Source organism: Thunnus thynnus, chromosome 4 (genome assembly GCF_963924715.1).
Source record: "Thunnus thynnus chromosome 4, fThuThy2.1, whole genome shotgun sequence".
Classification (NCBI taxonomy): Eukaryota; Metazoa; Chordata; class Actinopteri; order Scombriformes; family Scombridae; genus Thunnus; species Thunnus thynnus.
This window is the reverse complement of record NC_089520.1, coordinates 12,399,535-12,418,419: the sequence shown is the minus strand read 5'-3', so window position 1 is coordinate 12,418,419 and position 18,885 is coordinate 12,399,535. Positions and strand designations below refer to the sequence as shown.

At 39.8% G+C, this 18,885-nt stretch overlaps 1 protein-coding gene across 3 annotated transcripts in view; it reads left to right on the top strand.

Annotated features, from left to right (window-relative positions):
- The first annotated feature begins 1,369 nt into the window (after nucleotides 1-1,369).
- Nucleotides 1,370-18,885, top strand: part of slc12a5a (solute carrier family 12 member 5a) — a 180,387-nt gene continuing 162,871 nt past the window's right edge. For all 3 annotated transcript variants that reach the window (XM_067586748.1, XM_067586747.1, XM_067586746.1), the window contains exon 1: nucleotides 1,370-1,563. In XM_067586748.1, the coding sequence (XP_067442849.1) occupies nucleotides 1,404-1,563 (160 nt within the window). In that variant the 5' untranslated portion in view covers nucleotides 1,370-1,403. The remainder of the gene's footprint in view (nucleotides 1,564-18,885) is intronic.

The following is an 18,885-nucleotide window of genomic DNA, read 5'->3' as shown; positions in this document are numbered from 1 at the left end:
TGAAACATGTTTAGAATATCATAAGCAGTACAACATCTGTGTAAAGAACTCCATTCATAATTTTTTATGCAGTCTTTCAACACATTGTCATATTTTTGAAAGGCTGAAAAGAAACAACATCTGTGTTATGTGTGTGTTACATGTTTGCTCACTGCATGATACAGTTAATGTAATTTCAAATATTTTTTCTCATTATTCCAAAACTGGATGGTAATAAGACCAAGACTTTTTTCACAACAAATTTGTGTAACTAATAAAGGCTGCATCAGTTCCAGGACCGTGATATTGTAAAAACTGGCTCACTGGTGCAACTAAGTGACACAGCTAAATACTATTGGACAGAGATATCATTAATGTGAATGTTACACTTGAAGTTTTCCTGCAAGTCAAACGCAAGTCAAATTGTACACAATACGTTAAGAAAGGTGAACTTAGCTGAGTTTTTTTCTTATATATATATACTTCTACCTGGCGAAGGATTTGCTCTGGGGTGATGTAATTAAACAGATTAATTTAGGAATAGCCAATGCAACAACTGTATAGGCACATAATTTGAGTAATGAAAGACTTATGTGGTATATGACACAAGGACCCTCTTAAAGGCAGAAACTCAAGATCAAGTAATGTAAAAGGACCTATTATGGTCCTTATGTGAGTTGATATTGATATACTGGTGCAAATTTCCAAACAAAATTTCAATTAAATTAGCACAATTCAGCTGGCACACCAGACCAGAGCTGGCAAGCCCCTGGCTCTCTGGGGCAAGAGGTCCAAGCATGGCCACTTAAACTAATCAGCATTGACATCAGACGGTTGCTTTTATTTTACATTTCTTTAACAAATGCTGTTCACTCATAGTTTTTAAAAGCTTATATTGTTATAGTAATAAAATCACTTTAACGGCATGCTGGCCGAGTGACTGGCAGATGATCTTTAGCTTCTTCCGTGGTTGCCTAGCAACGCCAACTCAGAGATGCTGAGGAATGGCTTGCTTTTAATGCATTAAATACGGCTAAACCTAAAAATTTAAATAAATAAAAAATAGTTGGAACAATATTACTGAGTGTTTGAGTTCCATAAAGCATCTCGAGTGATTAATATAAAGTGTGTTTATGTTTTCTTTAAAACGGCGCCGCAAACTGGTCTGACGGCTTTAGGACCCAGGTGCGTGGCAGCCAGCAGACACCGGTTGATGAGATGGTCCTCTCGGCATCACACATCTTATTACCGGACAAAGAGCTGCCGTTCACCCCGGACAGAGTAGTCGGAGGTAAACTTACCAGACGGTGAAGGTGGACCACCAACACGAGATAAAGTGAGAGCATTTTTCGTTACCGTTGTCTGACCGCGTCACCCCGCACCGTGGCAAGAAGACTCAGTCGCTTGTCTCACCGGCGACAACCATGAGCCAGAGGTTCACCGTCTCCAAGAGCGACGGCGACCGGCGCCCCTCAGACATCCAGGGGGAGGTGAACCAGCTGTTTGAGGGAGACGAGCCTCCGACCAGCAGCGGCGCGGAGGGGGAGGATGCTGCCGGTACCGAGGCGGTGGTGGTGCTGAGAGGTAGGAGACACTCACACCGGCTTCATTTATCCTAATACTATTTGTTAGCTATAGGCTATGAGCTAGCAGTACCCTGATGCTGTTGGGTGACACCTCTCTGTCTGTGGACAGATGTGTGTGACTTGAATTTCTAATGGCCACACAGGACACGGTCAGACCAATAACGGAGGAATTGCAAAGCGTCCAATTTGTTTTTCTGCATCATTTGTATTGTTACAGGTGCATATTTGTGTCTGTTTTGCCAAACAAAATGGGGCGTGCTTTGCTTTGTTTTCATATGGTCTGCTAAGTTAATTTTGCATGACGCACTGTTGCATACATTCAGACACGTGTTTGTGACAATACATGTCGTCAGTGGTCGCTCTGAAGGGCATCAGTTTATTTCCTTAATAACCCCTCACTTGTCAGACAGTAGCCTGTTCGCCACTCACATTTACATCTGATAGACTTACATTGTGGTGCGTTGATTTAGAGGGGTTATGTATACTTAATGAAATTCAAGCAGTCAAGATTTTATCCTCTACATATTATTTGATTTGCCACTTGAAATCACAGCAGGGAAACTACTTGCTTCCTTGGTGTTAAAAAGGAGATGTCAATGTCAAGTATGCTTCAATAATATAGCTTGGCTTGGATAAACTGTACTAGCAAAAGATTTTATAAGGTAATGATAGCTTGAAAAGTGTGTTTTTTTTTGGCTGCCTCTTTTATGGCTGAGTTTAACCCCAATTTAGTGCATATTTATGTAATAAAACAACAGTACTGTACAATTCTTATGCTCACCACCAAGGGGGAATTTCAACACGGCTGAAAAATCACAGTCAGCCATACCTTTTGTATTGTCAGCTTTACAGTAAGTTATGGCGATTTCCTCCAGTGCCCCTCTGAGTAGTCCCATATCTGCCTCCTGGGAACCAGTGCCTTTGTGTTTCAATCCTGTCACCAACCCACCTGACTGAAATAATCAGGTCCTGTCAGTCTGAGTCAAACGCAGCCAGCAGTGCAGAACAAATGGCGGCTGAAATTCCCATTGGATCTAGGAATGGAAGCCTTGAACATTGCCAATGATTAGCATTAGTAAAAGTGCAATCATTCAGGTCCAGTCAAGTGCAAATAAAGATTTATCTACAAATGAATCAATACATTTCATACTGTCCTTAACTTGTGAAGGCTGCTACATTAATGACATGTCTGATTAATTAGCCAGGCTCCCTAGATTCCCATAAATTCCTTTATTGCAGCACTAGATGTGCTGCTGCTTAATTTCTGTGTATTTGCTCTGTAGTCTACTAAGTATTGTAGCCTTAGGCATCCATTTAGTTCAATCATCTATTCATCGGTCAAAACTGACCAGTGTTGTTGGAACAATAATAAATGTTGTAAAATATATCATATCATAATATCATAACAGTTACATCTTTTATCACAACAAACCAACAAACTCTGTTTCTGGAGTTACATCACTACCTTGAGTCCTTACACTTTATGGTACCGTTCTCAGTGGATATATTATATGTCATCCCCTAGTCTTGACAGCATTACCGCTTCACCACCATGATTTCCACTCTTTAAACAGCTGGCCACTGAGGTTAGTAATTGAAGCTTTTAATTACCAGTCCAGCACTCCCCTTCATTGCTACATGTGGCTACAAGAAGCCTTCACTTTTCAAAACATGCTTCCATCTCCTCCAGTGCTGGTGAATTAATATCAAAATGCCTCCTCAGCATTTCTCTGCCTTCACTTTACCGACTAAAATGCCCCCAGTGTCTATCAATCACTCCCCAGACTAAGCAATGGGCTGCATGGGTCACAAGGAACAAATCTCACCATCTCCTTGTGTTCTTCTCAAGATATGGAGAGCGCTTTATTGAAGGACTTCCCCACATATATGCTATGCTTTTGCTCAGCTTCAGCCTTGTGGAGACGGTTGTCTTTACAACCACTTTGCTGGTTGCCATAGAGACACAGTACATTTTCACCAGCGTTGCCTCACAAATGGTCTTGCAATGAGGTGAAAACACTTAACATTGGGCAGGTACCATTATGAAATCAATCTCTTGCTGGGATGGTGTGTTTTTATCTGTTACTGTTTTTTTTATCCTGAGTGGCTTGTAATGGTTGTAAGAGAATGAAGTAATGTAGTTGGCTATACTCTGCATAAGACATTTCTAATTGCTACTCTACATTTAACGGCTACTCTACATCTAAAGTGCTCATTACGGCTGCAACTAGCTAGCAACAATTTTCAGTATCGATTTATCTGCTGATATCTTCTTGATGAAACGTTTTGTCAGAAGAAAATAGTGAAAAACATCCATCACGATTTCCCAGAGCTGAAGGTGACATATTCAAATTACATGTTTTATGTGACCAACAGTCCAAAACACAAAGATATTCAGTTTACTACCATTCAAGACAAAGAGAAGCAGTATCTGAGACCAGATATTTGGCATTTTGTGTGTGGTATATGATTGTGTTTGTGTGCAGGTTTACATCTGTCAATTATGCCACTGTTGGCATTTTCGTGCTGGATAATTCCTCAGTGTCTACCAAAGCCCCCGTCAGTCTTGTTTGTATTTTAGCTGGCGGATCAGAGCAATATCTAAATTCTTTCCTCTTGGCTTGGACTTGTGATCCTGTTTCTATTGATCCAGAGGGAGGTGTGAGCTCAGTCACTCCAGCCAGCCAGTGTGGCTGATGGTGACGGGCTGCGGCAGGAAGGAAGAGCTTCGTCTGGCTGCCAAGTGCCCTCTCTGCCCTTGACCTTGAAGCGGTGTAAAAAGATATATCTTTGTTAGATCAGTTGGACTCAGTGGAAAGGACTGCAGATGGGCTCAGAATGGACTGGGTGTTTCAATCCAATCCAATCCACTTTATTTATATAGCACAATTTTAACAAACACAAGGATTCCAAAGTGCTGCACAGCAAGATAAAAAAAAACCCAAAAAACCCACAATAAATAGCACAACATAACACAATAAAACGATGAAGGACACAATAGGATAAAAGTAATAAAATAAGATAAAATCAAATAAAATAAGATAAAAACAAATAAAATCAAATAAGATAAAATCAAATAAAATAGGATAAAAACAAATAAAATAAAATAAATAAAGTGCACTGCTCACACAAGGTGCAACACGCCACATGGTGTCAAAAGCCAGAGAGAAGAGGTGGGTTTTAAGAAGAGATTTAAAATGAGACAGTGAGGAGGCCTGTCTAATGTGCAGCGGAAATCCATTTCACAGTTTTGGAGCTGCAACAGCAAATGCTCGTTCACCTCTGAGCTTAAGCCTAGCTTTAGGCACTGTCAGGAGCAGCTGGTCAGCTGACCTGAGAGAGCGCCTGGGAGTGTAGGGGTGCAGCAGCTCAGAGAGGGAAGGTGGGGCTAGGCCATTCAAGGCTTTAAAAGCAAATAAAATAATTTTAAAATGAATCCTAAAATGGACGGGAAGCCAGTGGAGTGAAGCTAAAATAGGCTCATACTTGCTTGTGCCAGTTAAAAAACGTGCAGCAGCATTTTGCACCAGTTGAAGACGAGCAATGGAGGACGCACTAACCCCCATATAAAGTGCATTGCAGTAATCCAGCCAAGTGGTCACAAAGGTGTGGATTACTGTCACAAAGTGCTGTCTCTGGAGGACTGGTTTAATTTTTGCCAACTGCCTCAACTGGAAAAAGCTTGACTTCACCACAGCTTTAATCTGGCTGTCAAATTTAAGGTCTGTATCCATTTTTACCCCCAGATTGTGCACAGTTGGCTTGTGATACTGTGCCAAAGAACCCAGATCAACCAGGGGGGTCATAGAAGTGCCACAAAAGACCATGACTTCTGTCTTTTTTTCATTAAAATTTAGGAAGTTTAGAGACATCCAGGCTTTACTGTCATGTAAACAATCATGCAATGGCTTAACACTGTAGGAGTCTGACTTTTTTAGGGGGACATAGATCTGACTGTCATCCGCATAGCAATGAAAAGAAATGCCATGTTTCCTGAGAATTGAACCAAGTGGGAGTAGATAGAGGGAAAATAAAAGAGGACCAAGCACAGAGCCCTGTGGTACCCCACATGAGAGGGGAGCAGTGGAGGACACAGAGTCATCAAGGCTGACACAGAAGGTTCGACGTGACAGGTAGGACCGGAACCACTCAAGTGCTGTGCCACTGATGCCCACCCACTGCTCCAAAGAGCAATCAGGATTTCATGGTCCACTGTATCAAAATCTAAAAGTACAAGGACAACACAGTGACCAGAGTCAGTAGCTAAAAAGATGTCATTAAAAACTCTTAAAAGCGCTGATTCGGTGCTGCGCAATGTTTTAAAACCGGATTGGAAAATCTCAAGAATATTTTGTTCGTTTAAAAAGTCCATGAGCTGAGAATAGACAACCTTTTCTAAGATTTTAGAAAGGAAAGGCAATTTAGAGATAGGCCTGAAATTTGCCAAAACAGTAGGATTCAGCCCAGGTTTTTTTAACAAAGGTTACACAACAGCATCTTTAAAATGAACAGGAACCACTCCAGAGAACAGACTGCTATTAATAACTGTGAGAAAAGATGGACCAACAGTCTGGAAAGCCTCCTTAAAAAGTCGGGGAGGGACAGTTTCATCTGGAGAACCTGAGGGCTTCAAATGACCAACAATCTCCTAAACAACACACGAGGCTTGTGGCAGTTTAACAGGACAATATCAAAAAAATATTTTCCCTCAATCCCTCAACATTTGAAAAGACACTTGCAACTTGTCCTTTTTTCCACTTTCACTCAGCTCTTTGACAATCCTGCCTGGCAGCACGGGTTGTTTCATTCAGCCAGGGCCCCGCCCCCGATTTAGTTTTATGCTGTCTGGTCTTTAATGGAGCCGCAATGTCTATGGCAGTTTGACAGGTGTCGAGAAACCATGAGTTAAGAGCCTCTTTGTCCTCATACACAGATTCAGACATGACGCAGTTTTGACTGAAGGCATCTGAGAAGTGAGCAGCAGTGGAAGGGTTAATAACTCCACATGTGCGAGCAGCAGCGCGAAGTTTAAGTGTTTGACAGCAAACAGCAGCTTCAAACAGTACAGGCATATGATCAGAGAAAAAAGCGTCACAGATCTCCAGATTAAAAACAGGCAAACCATGAGATAAAACAAGATCAAGTGTGTGACCACGTTCATGTGTAGGCCCAAGTACAGACTGCACAAGATTAAAAGAGTCAATGATGTTTAAAAAGTCCCGCACCAAAGGATTTTTAGGGCAACACACATGAATATTACAATCTCCAACGATAAATACTTAGGCATAATATCAGCCAAGAACACAGAAAAATCTGTTAAAAAGTCTTTGTTGTATTTAGGAGGCTGATAAACCACAGCACACAACACCGTGTGAGAATGCCCCAGCTCAAACAGACTCAGTTCAAAGCTGGTGAAGGAGGATGACAGCGATATCTGTTTGCATTTAAAGTCACTCTTAAAAACAGTCGCAATTCCTCCTCCTCGGCCAGACGTCCGAGGAGAATTAAAATAGCAGCACTCGTCAGGTAAAAGTTCTGTGAAGACACTGGACTCACCAACACTCAGCCAAGTCTCGGAGATAAAGAGGAAATCCAGTTCCCGGGATATGAAGGAATCCTTAAGGATAAATGATTAATTCCCAAGTGATCTGGCGTTGTTTCTCAGCCAGCAGTTGAACCAGCATATATTGCTTCTAATGCAGAGAAAGTGTGTAGGTTTGGGCAACTGTGATGCCCTGCTGTAGATACAATTTATATTTAAACCAGAAACTGACAATAATGAGACTTTTTTTGTTTTCTCTAAACATTATGATTATTTAAACATGCATTATCAGGCCACTTGGGGGCAGCGCAGCAAGCTGTAAACACAACATTGAAGTTTTGTTTATTTTATTGGTTTATTTGATAGACAAATATAATTGATTATTTTTATTTTATTTACTCATTGCACAGACACAGAGCAACATTAGCATTCATTTGGAGTTGTATTTTGGTTGACGTGAAGAATGTAAGTCCAGCATTCACTCTGCCTCTAGCTCTGTTTGGCCTCCATCAACTCCTGAGGGAAATATCTGGCACATTAGTGGCTAAATGCTCCACTGTGTTCACCAGCTAGTAGCTTATTTTGTCTGCCTGATGCTTCGTGCTGGTAGTATACAGTGGGTTTATGATGTGGCTTTTAAATGTAAGCAGTGAGAGTGAATCAAAAACAGTAAAGTTGTGGGCTGTAAATCTAAAACAATGGGCACAAAGAGAGTAAAGAGCTCCGTAGAGCTGAGGGGAAGCGCAGAATCGGGTGGTAATTATCTGTGGGATCATCACGTTGTAGTAATTTGATCCATTGTTAATATAAAAACATTGATTAGAGCAGCCTTAAAAGGAGATTTTACTCTGCTCAAATCCTTTGGCTCTCTCATGGTAGCTTCTTAAATGCAGGTTTTACATGAGTGAGCAAGCCTCTGTCTGTCTGTCTTTGGGCAAATTTGGGTGTTCTCTTTTATAGCACAATCTATTATTGATGCAGTCCTTGGCCTTGACTCGTGCGGTTTCCAGCCGAACTGTAATTGCTCAAACAGGTTCTGAAATTTGTGTATGAGCATGTGAGTGTAAATGTTTGTGTGTGCATGTATGTACTTGTGGTTCAGTTTTATTAATGTAACCATCGTTGCAGACGAGCCTAGAAGTAAAAACACACACGTTTGACTTTCATAACCGTAACCTAATTTGTCCTAAGTGTTTGGGTCTGTAAGCAGAGAGGCCGACTTGGCTGAGGTGTAATCTGTGTCAGGATGTTCTGTTTCCTTCTAGGCAAATGCAGACCAGAAGAGAATGACACAGCATGGGAGCACAGTGACAACAGCAACCACAATCATAACAACAACACAGCCTAATAACCTCCTGGAAGCAGCAAAAACAGAGATTGGTATCCTGGGTTGCTAGTCCATCTGCATGTAAAACATGAATGTTTGTGCGTATGTCTTTGCCACTTTGAATGTGTCAGTCACTTTCTAAAATGCATTGTAAACAGGGGTGGGTGATATGGCAAAAATATCATATCACAGTTTTTTTCAGGCAGGATCATGATCCACGATCTTATCACGATTCTTTTTCATGTTGGTTTTTAAGACTATTTTGTGGGTCACTGAACAGTATTCAAGATTCAAAAAACTTTATTGTCTATCACTTAAAGATAGAAATTTGTCTTAGGTTAGGGTCTCACAAACAACATAAAAACAAAAACACATGAAAGACTCACATAAAATTACATTAAAATACACACAATTCTATGAAAAAATAAGAGAGTGAGAATGCAAAGCTGCATTTAAAAAGTAGTGACAGTCTATTTGGCCTTGTTTAAAACGAATAACAGAACAACCAAACTAATTTCACAGCTTGTTTCGGATAACTAGCAGGATGTGTACCGTTAAAAAAAGGTACAAACACAGTACACCAGAGCTGACATCACACTAGCTTGCAGTCCAGCTGTCCGTTTAACATGATGTGCAGCAGGTGAGCTTCCTAGCAGGGCATTAAAACTGTTGTAGATTTCACAAACACGCTACCAGGCATCAAATCTGTGAGCTAACTGGTGAGCTTGCAATATGACGATGCTCAGACAGGTGGCAGGCTAACAGCGAGGCCCGACACAAGTGCTGCTGCTTGCTGTTTTCATAGCATTTACCGTTAAAAACAAACAGTTTGGGCTCCTGATGTGAACATTACAGATAGTTTGCTCTGCTTTGAGCTCATTTTTACCCAAGATCCTTGTCACTGGAGGTCATTTTCTCCAGCAGATTTGAGATGTGGTATGAGGCCAAGCGGGTAGTTATGAGTCTGAAAAGTGAAACCAATGCAGAAGTGACCTAAACCTGCATTCTCTCTAATGGCCATCAGGGGGCGACTCCACTGGCTTGAAAAATAAGTCCAATTGTATGGAAGTCTATGAGAAAATGACCCTGCTTCTCACTTGATTTATTACCTCAGTAAACAGTTTCCTGATGATTTTATGGTCTCAATCGCTAGTTTCAAGTCTTCTTCAATATAGCATGATGTTCAATTTGTAAATTATGATGATTATGATGATAAATTGTTATTCCCATATAATTTGAATTTGACGATAAAGCAGGGTATGCTTTAGGGCACGGCTACGTTGTGGTTGACAAGTCGCTACCACGGTGACAATGTTGGTTAGGTAACGTAAACATGGTGTAACCCCAGATTCACAGAGCATAGGCGTAGCCGTAGCCATAGTTATTTCATTATTTTTTTAGATCATGAAAGTTAATTGTGAGACTTTGGTTGCCTAAAAAGGTTTTGTTCAGTATTTGGTTGTGATAAAAGACCCTCTACGGCGCCAGATGTTCAGTTTTTCCAGTAAGTACATTTTATTTTAATTGTTTTAAGCCCATTTTTCGCTAGCAAAAATTATCATTATCATTATCACAATTATCCATAGACTGTAAATGCACCGTGCTAACCAGCTAGCGTTAGGGTCAGCTCCACCCTCTCGTCCACAAACCAATGAGTGACATCATGGGGGCTACGTACATTATTTTTATACAGTCTATGTACGAGTAGCTCGCTGTGTCAGTGCTGTTACCTGTTAGCCTCCTGCTAGCAGACTGCATTCTGTCACGGAGCTGAACTCACACAATATGGACTGTAGCATGATACTAATGATCTCTCTGTAAAGGCATATTGTGGAGACATTTTAATCATTCACAGTCTAATATTGTCATATCACACATCCTAATTGTAAATCTTTATACAGGACTATGTGTGAGTGAAGGAACAAATAAAATTGTAGCAGAACAGGGGTGTGCAATTACTTCATTACATTATTATTATTTCAAGACAGAAATCCTCATCCGGCAGCGACTGTGCATCAATGATAATAGGCTGTTGGCAGAGAGAGGATTGTTTTTGTGTGTATTCAGGCATTTCTGCCCCTGTGTTGTAATGAATGCCATGTAAATAATAGATAACCTCTTTGATACAGAGGTGCAGTCTGACGGTGAACACAGATATGGAGTCACTAAGGCCTATTGCAGGATTAATAAAGTAAGGTGGCTGTTGGCCATGTGTTTGCACAAACAGGAATCTAGTTTGTGATGTTAGGTTTTTTTGGATAACAGCTAAATGTAAATGTACATTACAGATATACATTTAAAATAACAGGCGACTGCAAAAATAATGTAAACATTTAATTAGGGCTGTAACTAATGATTAATTTCATAATCAGTTAATGTGCTGACTATTTTCTTGTTTAGAAAAAATATTCAATTTACTGCAATGTTATGACAAGGAAAAGCAGCAATTTTTTGAGAACCTGAAGCAAGATTCTGTTTGTATGGATTTTTTTTACTTTAAATCGATTAATCAATTATCAAAATAGCTGCAGATTAATTTGCTGTCAATCAACTAATCAATTAATTGACTAATCCTTGCAGCTCTACATTTAATGAAGTGTCTAAATCATCATAGAAAACTCTGCTACAAGATCCACCATATCCTAGTGTTAACTTTGGACCAATGTGCTGGTTTGTTGTCAGTGACCTCTTTTTTCATACATTTGTTGTTTTGTTTTATTTTTCTCAGATGCACCTGTAATGTAGGCTCAGGTTATATGGATTCTTTGGAGCTCTGTTAACTGTCTTGTGTTGCTTTGAAAACCCACATAAAAAAGTGCTGGTTGCCACAGCTCTTTTCTAACTTCCAAATATTGTTAATTGGCTTTGACATTCAGGCAAATATGAGCCAACTTAATAGCAGTGATTTATTGTCGCAACGTCAAAGGCATTTTCCATGAAATGCTTACTATATTTTGTCTGCCTTATGTTATTGCTGTGCACATAGAGTAACAAACACACCCCTGCAGTACTAAAGAAACAACTAAAAGATTGCTGCTATAAACAAAAAGGTAATCAGTCAACATGTCAGGACTTATAACAATTTAATGGAATTTAAATTATATGAAGATTGTGGCGAGCAGTTCTGCCGAGCATCATTCACGATACACATTTACACACACCATTACAGCACATCAGCAACAGGAAAATGGCAAAACAAACCTAAAAGGACATAATGAATACATCCGTTTTTTTAACTAACGTACCTGAGTGTGTGTGTGTGTGTGTGTGTGTGTGTTGTATTGTATTGGGGGTTAGGGTTGATGGGAGATGATTGGTTTGTTTTCATAACACCTGGTCTCTCCTTCAATTGGTATCCCAGTTGTACTTCTCTTGTTCTCTAACATCTGTGTCCCAATTTCACACCATATATGAATCTAACTGGTTTTTGACTATGTTGGGTTTACATTGGAAAATATACTCATAGCTTAATTTTGAGTGTGGTGTTAATCAACACTGTTTTCCCCTGGTGCAACGCACAATGAAAAATATGGGGTCCATCACAGCTGGAAAGAATTAAATGACATTTTGGAGGTCAGTGAGTGAAACACCTCTAGGAACATCTCGGAAAACCAATAATTAAAGGCAAACTTTTCTGATTTTCAACCAGCATAGTATCATTACAATGTGGGTAGTATATGCAAATGAACAATGTTTAACTTCCCTCCATGTTGCCTACACCCAGAGCTCCCAACTAAGCTAAGCAACTAGCTTTACAATATAATGTTGGAGCAAAGATGTTGTGCCACTATTGCAACTTATGAGGCCAAATATAGTGCTGTGGAATCAGACAAAACAGAGTGTGGAGGAGAGGGCGACCATGGGAGCTGTAACAGCATCATCCAGGGAGGTGGCTGCATCATGATCATCAGGGAGATGGAGAGAAAGCTCTGCGCTGCAACAAACTTTGCAGTGCTTTGGTGAACCTGACTTTGTTTACTTACAGAATATTATATCAGACTTTGGCAACTCTTAATACAGAACGAGTGAACAACGACTGTGTAGTTGTGGCTACATCCAGCGGCACCATGCAGCACTTAGTAAGTTGATCCACTTAACGTAACTGACTCCAGTGCGCTGGTTAGTTTTATGATCCTTTGAAAACAGGTGCGATTTATCCAGATTCGATGAGGAAAAATGTTTTGTAAATGAAAACAAGCCTCAGTAAAGAGGCTTATTATAAATTTGTCTCTGCTGACTTTGTCTTTGGTGCTCTGCTGGACATGAACACACCATTCTGGTTGTTGCGTGCTTTTCGCCTGAAGAGCAGTATGGGGAATCTACAAACTTTTTCTTAGTTTTTTATAGTCATAGGGCACAAAATTAAAAAATAATTGCACATTTCTACTACATAGGTGACCTAGTTTACGTTTCTGGGTGTCAACCTTTGGGCAGTGGGTGCGTAGCCCCCAGCCAATAACAGCACGCAGGGTGTGAGGGGGACTATTTAAAACTGTAGTAACCTGGTTACATCGCTGTCTCCGTCTCTCTTCCCTGCTTTCTGTCTGCGTCATGGATGTATAAAGAACAGAGAGAGAACAGGTCTGTGTCTGTTTGACTGAGGGCGGGGCTGAGCGAGAGGCAACAGTGGACATGATGAAGTGTGTGCTTCAGCTGCATTCACACCAAATCCAGCAATGCAGCACCTTCCCACAGAGGTGTGGGCGTGTTTATGTTTGTTTTAGAACATAACTGTCGTGACACAATCAGAAAATTACATTTTATGATCTGATTCACGGCTTTGCTCTCGCTACCGCTGCTCCCTCGATTCATTCATTCTCTAGCTTGCTCAACCACTGCTGCTCTCTCTTGCTCGTGTTCGTAACTCGCTGTGGTGTCGAGCTGGAGAGGAGTGGCCGACTTTGAATGTTGTGATTACAAACAGCAACCGACCAATCCTGCAAGGTTTGCCTTTAAGTTTCCATATATAAACCTAACAATAGTTTTACAAAGTCACAGTTTGAAAGACATATGTTGGCAGAAAACCATCATTCCCAGTTAGTACAAAACAGTTACAAGTACAAGTACATTAGATTCTTTTACATTAACTAGAAATAAAGAAAAGTCTATATTGTTTACATTACACTGTATTGTAGAAGTGGGACACAGCTTAACCTCCCACTTACCTTTCTTTGTCTTCTTGCCCATCTGTCTTCCTCCTACTCTAATTCCATTAAATGGCTGAAATTTGCTCCCTCAGAACAGCCATTGATTTGTAATCTAGCTAGGCATTAAATGCCATAGCTTCTCCGTCATCACTCACATTGTTATTCCGTTTTCTGTCAAAGGGAGAACCATCAATACAGTTTAGATCAATACAACTCATACACCATTACCTATGTATGTCCAGTCCCTATCTAATTTAGCTGTATAAATTGAATCAAATGATCAGAGGGCTCTTCAGGAGTGGGGACACTGTGTGGCTAAACAGAGAGGTGTGGTGACATTGACTAGACAGCAGAGGGCAGCCTATTTTATGTTTTAATGGTAGGTACACAAGACTAATACCTGAAGAACAGTGTGCTGAATGCTTGAGCAATCTTTGTCTAAACCTTTATGAAAAAAACACAACAGTGTTGTCCATGTACATCAGACAGTTACAGTTGTAAATGTTGTGTAATGTGTGAAATCTGTTTGAAAAAAAATGTGATTTTTAAGGCTGAATGTGAGAAATCAATTGCTCTGCAGTGACCCAGACAAGTGCGTTTCTCTACTGAGACAACAGGGGGCACTTGTGTCCTTTCTCTGCCAGCAACTACGTATTTTCCCCTTCAGCCACAATCATGTGGTAGAAAAACCTGATATGAGAGAGGGATCAGGAACCCAGTGAATTACACAACAGTCTGAGTTGTGTGTGTGATGGAAGGTGCGTGTTAAGCATATGGCTAAGTGAGGAGGAAGTGTGTGTTTGTACTCTTGTGTGTGAGGATGAGAGAAGAAGAAGCAAGACACTGAGAGAAGAGAGAGAGGGGAGAGAGAGAAAAAGGTAGCAGCACAACAGGGGGAGTAAATCTCCCTTAGCCCAGAAATCCGCGTGCCGTTATGTAACTCTGTCTGCAAATGTGGTGACAGAGGTTTATGGGGGAAGTGTGTGCATATATCCATATCTATATCTATCGCTCTCTCTCTCTCTCTCTCTCTTTCTCTCTCTCTCTCTACACACACACACACACACACACACACACACATATATATATATATATATATATATATGTATATATATGTATATATATATATGTAATTCATGTGTGTGTGGTGGGGGATTGGGACCAATTGATAGAAAGTGACAAAATCCTCCTCACATGCCGGCTGGCTGCAGGGCAGACCTCAGTGACACTAACATGGGACGAACAGAGGGGAGAGTAGGCGAGGAAACATCGGCAGGGAGAAGTAAAACATTCTCCTCTACCAGGCAACCCTGACGATGACACTTCCGACACAGGTCCACAGAGCCAGTGACATGGACAACCGCAGCTCGTTCTGCAGCATACGGGCTGAACGTGCATCTGCAACCGTTACTCTTGAGATTTCTTCTGCGTTTGTGCTGGCAGAGCCTAGTCACTAGCGTTAATATCTCACAGAACATCAGGCTAGTTTATTCTCCGGTTTCTTTGCCGAGATTTACCATCCTTTAAGAAATGGCCATGGATGTCTTTATAATAATCTTGTCCTAAATAGTAAGGTCAGGTGGATTTTGTGTCTAGTTTTTATATTTAGATTTTTTGTTTTGTTTTGGGGAGTAACTATGGTGTGCAAAATCTAAATACTAACATTTATTAGAGCTGAAATGATTAGGTGATTAATCAATTAGACAGAAAATGAATTGCAAGCCATTTTCATAGTTAATTTAAGTAATTTCAATTTAGCAAACATGTCAAAGATTCACTGGTTTCAGCCTCTTAAATATGAATATTTGCTGGTTTTGGTTTGGGACCATCAGCCGCAAACCAACAATTTAAATACGTCAACTTGGATTCTGGAAAAATTGTACACATTATTTACTATTTTTTGAACTTTTATAGACCAAAAGAGTTAGCAAATAATTTAGAAAATATTTGGCAGACTAATAATCATTAGTTGCATCCCTAATATTAACTCAGAAATTAGCTAACAATAAGATTTTACCATTGAAGCCTAGAAAGAGTTATATTCCTTTGAATGACCTTGTTTGAAGCTAAATGGACAACACAAATGGGATCGTCATGGAATTGAGAATGAAATAATGTCAAGTTTCTGTCTATTTCCTCTGATTTCATCCTATCTCAGCCTCTGACCTTCCTTCCTTTTTCTGAGCCTCTCAGTGACTTGTCTGTATTGTGCGTTTGATTTTTGCATCGCATGTGTCACAGTCAGTGTATCATGGCATTGCAGTTAGTTTCATCATTCTGAATTTATTTATTAGTCCTGTGGGATCCGCCCTCTCTCCACTCAATAGCATCAAAATCTGTGGGCAGCCAAGTCTCTCAGGACTCTTGCTCACATTAACAGCTGAACCCAGAGGGGGGGCAGTTCACTAAACACTTGTGTAGCAAAGTTTGCCCTTGTATTCCCCACCAAAAACATACTTAAATCAACTACATATCTGGAGATACTAAGTGGAGCAATGACTGGGAACAAAATGATAATTTTGTTGTCAGTATGATAATTTATTAGACGTAGGTTTGCCAGAATAAATCACTGCCACCAGAAAGTAAGAGCTACACATACTGCTGTGGTGTGTCTGTGTGTGTTATTTTGGTCTGATTTGGAGATCAGTACACGCTCCGTCTACTGAGGCAATGGAGGCAGAGAGCAGCGGGCCAGAGATGCAGGTCATGGATCCCCATGGGGCTGGGCTGGTATTCAGGAATTGCACCAGGCCTTCCTGTCCCGCAGGACTGCTGCACAGTGTTCTCTGTTTTCCTCTCTCACTGGGAAAGAATCTGGGGGCTGAGACTCTAGTTTGGGTTTTGAAAAGGAGAACTGTAAAAGAAGATATATGATGTAGAGTTATGCCACTAGCTAAATGAATTTTTAATTATGTACGCTGAATTAGAATTTTGTGTTGTGAATTTTAATAATGTTTTTCGGTTCGCTGGCTGGCTACCAGCCTAGTTGCCGTAGCATTGCAGGAGGCAGGAAGGAGAAGAATGGGTCTTGGCCCCATGTGTGTGCTTCACTGGAGTTGTTCCACAGCCTAGTTTTTTTCACAGTCCAAGGGTTCTGTCAGCTCGATGCGCTCGGTTGGGGGTACACACTCTCCATCACCATTACCATACATGCCACTACCGTGGTGCAATGTCAAGAGGGTTACTGCAGAGCATGCCTGGGTCAAATAGGACTTCCTAATACTTATACTCATAGTCTTATAATGCATAGACCACAAAGGCAATATAGGAAGATCTTAGCAACTAATATGTCTGAAAATCAGTTTTATGCTTTTCTGACAGCTATCCACACACCTTCACCCCATTCGGTTCTCCAACTAGACTAAAGAATTACAGATTTTTTGTAAAAAAGTATTTGTAACAGTACTTGCCGTTTTCAGTACCACAGTAAGTGCTCTGGTCAGTATGATCCTGTAGTGGAGCCACAGCCCTAAAAATTTCAAACCATCTGCAGCAGTCTCAGATCAGCAGATGTAGACAGTATGGTAATTAATGTAGTGCAAATATCATTGAGATATTCTTCCATCCAGAGGTGGGCAATAAATTTTCTTATACCATTTACAGTATTACCTGAATCAAAGAGGTATGGTCACAACGTCATTGTATTGTTAAATTCTGCTGTTGGTTTCTGTTTGTTTTAACTTCCTAATTTGGCATATTTCTGCCACTGCTATATTTTAACACATTTTAGCACTCAAACAAATGTACACACTGCTGTCAGTTTTGTTTGCTATCTCATGTCAGCTGGTCCTGTGGCATCAAGTGATAGCTAAAGTTAGCTCCTCAAATGCGAAGTACAGTATCTACTGTATATTCTTGTCAATTATTGTGTTTAATTTGTCATCATAATAAATGACAATAAATACTCAGAAAGTTTCTTTGGCAGAATGCACACATCTTGGGAAATTATACTGTTCTCTCTTGCCATCTGTTATTCACCTGTGTTTTAGCGCTGGTTTTGTTCTTTGACTCGATCTGTGTCTCTTTGACTTGCTTAATGCAGTGTTGAAAATGGAAAAAGAAATGTCTTATAGTACAGTACATAAAAAATGTTTTTATTTGGTGTACATTGTACAAAAATTATGTGACAATCCGCACAACAACACAATTTGACAGTGTTTTGCTGTCATACACACTATTTTTAGGTTGTAAATTGTTGTTATTGTAAATTTTTCATACAGTCATAATGAGTAAACACTTAATATTAAAGTAGGAAGTACATTATATTGGTCACTGCATTTTTGTGTATGCAGCTGCACTACACTAATGAGCTTATTACTGCCTCTTGCTGGTAGTTTTATGCCTCTCTCATTACTTTAATCACTTTAAATTCTTAGTTTGATTTTGGTTATCTATGAAGCAAGACATTATTGCATTGTATTTCATATAGTAGGCTTTTATTTATTCATGTATTCATTTTATGCCTCACGGAATAGCGACAAAATACAAGATGCATGCATGAGCACATGTACATATATACAGTGTGCTACCAATGGTTGAAAGCTGAGGAATTGTACCCATAGAATATATTGTAGTAATTGTTTACTTTAAGTCCAGTAGAATACACAGAGTTGTCAAGGTTAGATACACACAGAGTTGGTGGCTGCCAGTAAATGTGTTTTTGTTGGTTTGTTGTGGTGTCATAAATATTTGTCAGTTCTGTAAATGTAAAATAGTGAAGCCTTAACATTATGTGACATGTACAGTCATAAACACAGCAGTACATGCTGGTCAACATGTACTATATTTAAATTTTGTGTATTAGTGACTTTCTAATGTAAGGTTTAGTTACATTGATTGTAACTCTACCCTGCTCCATTTACAGTACATATAGCCCATAGTCATCAATCATATACAGTATTAACTCTTGGTGACACTAATTTTATGATCACAATATGCATCACAATGCTTTTCATTTAATTTTTGTAAGTGAGTGAATGTACATCCTAACCGATAAAACAACACAAAAGGTTTTGAGGCGTTTTGTTTGATGTTTTAACAGCAAATTAATAATTAATTTTATATTGATCACAATAATCTGTAAAATATGTTTTTTGACCTGTTTAAATGTATTTCAATTTCAGGAATCAATTGACAGATATAAATTGGTATTAAGAGATCGTTAACCACAGGTCATAGTTCAGCTAGTTTTACTAGCTCTTGAACTACATGTTTAATTGAATGAATCAACTACTGTGAGCGTCTTAAAACTTTGTCTTTCTCTGTGTTGTTGTGAACGATGCTCTGCTTGTAAAACTTTACAGC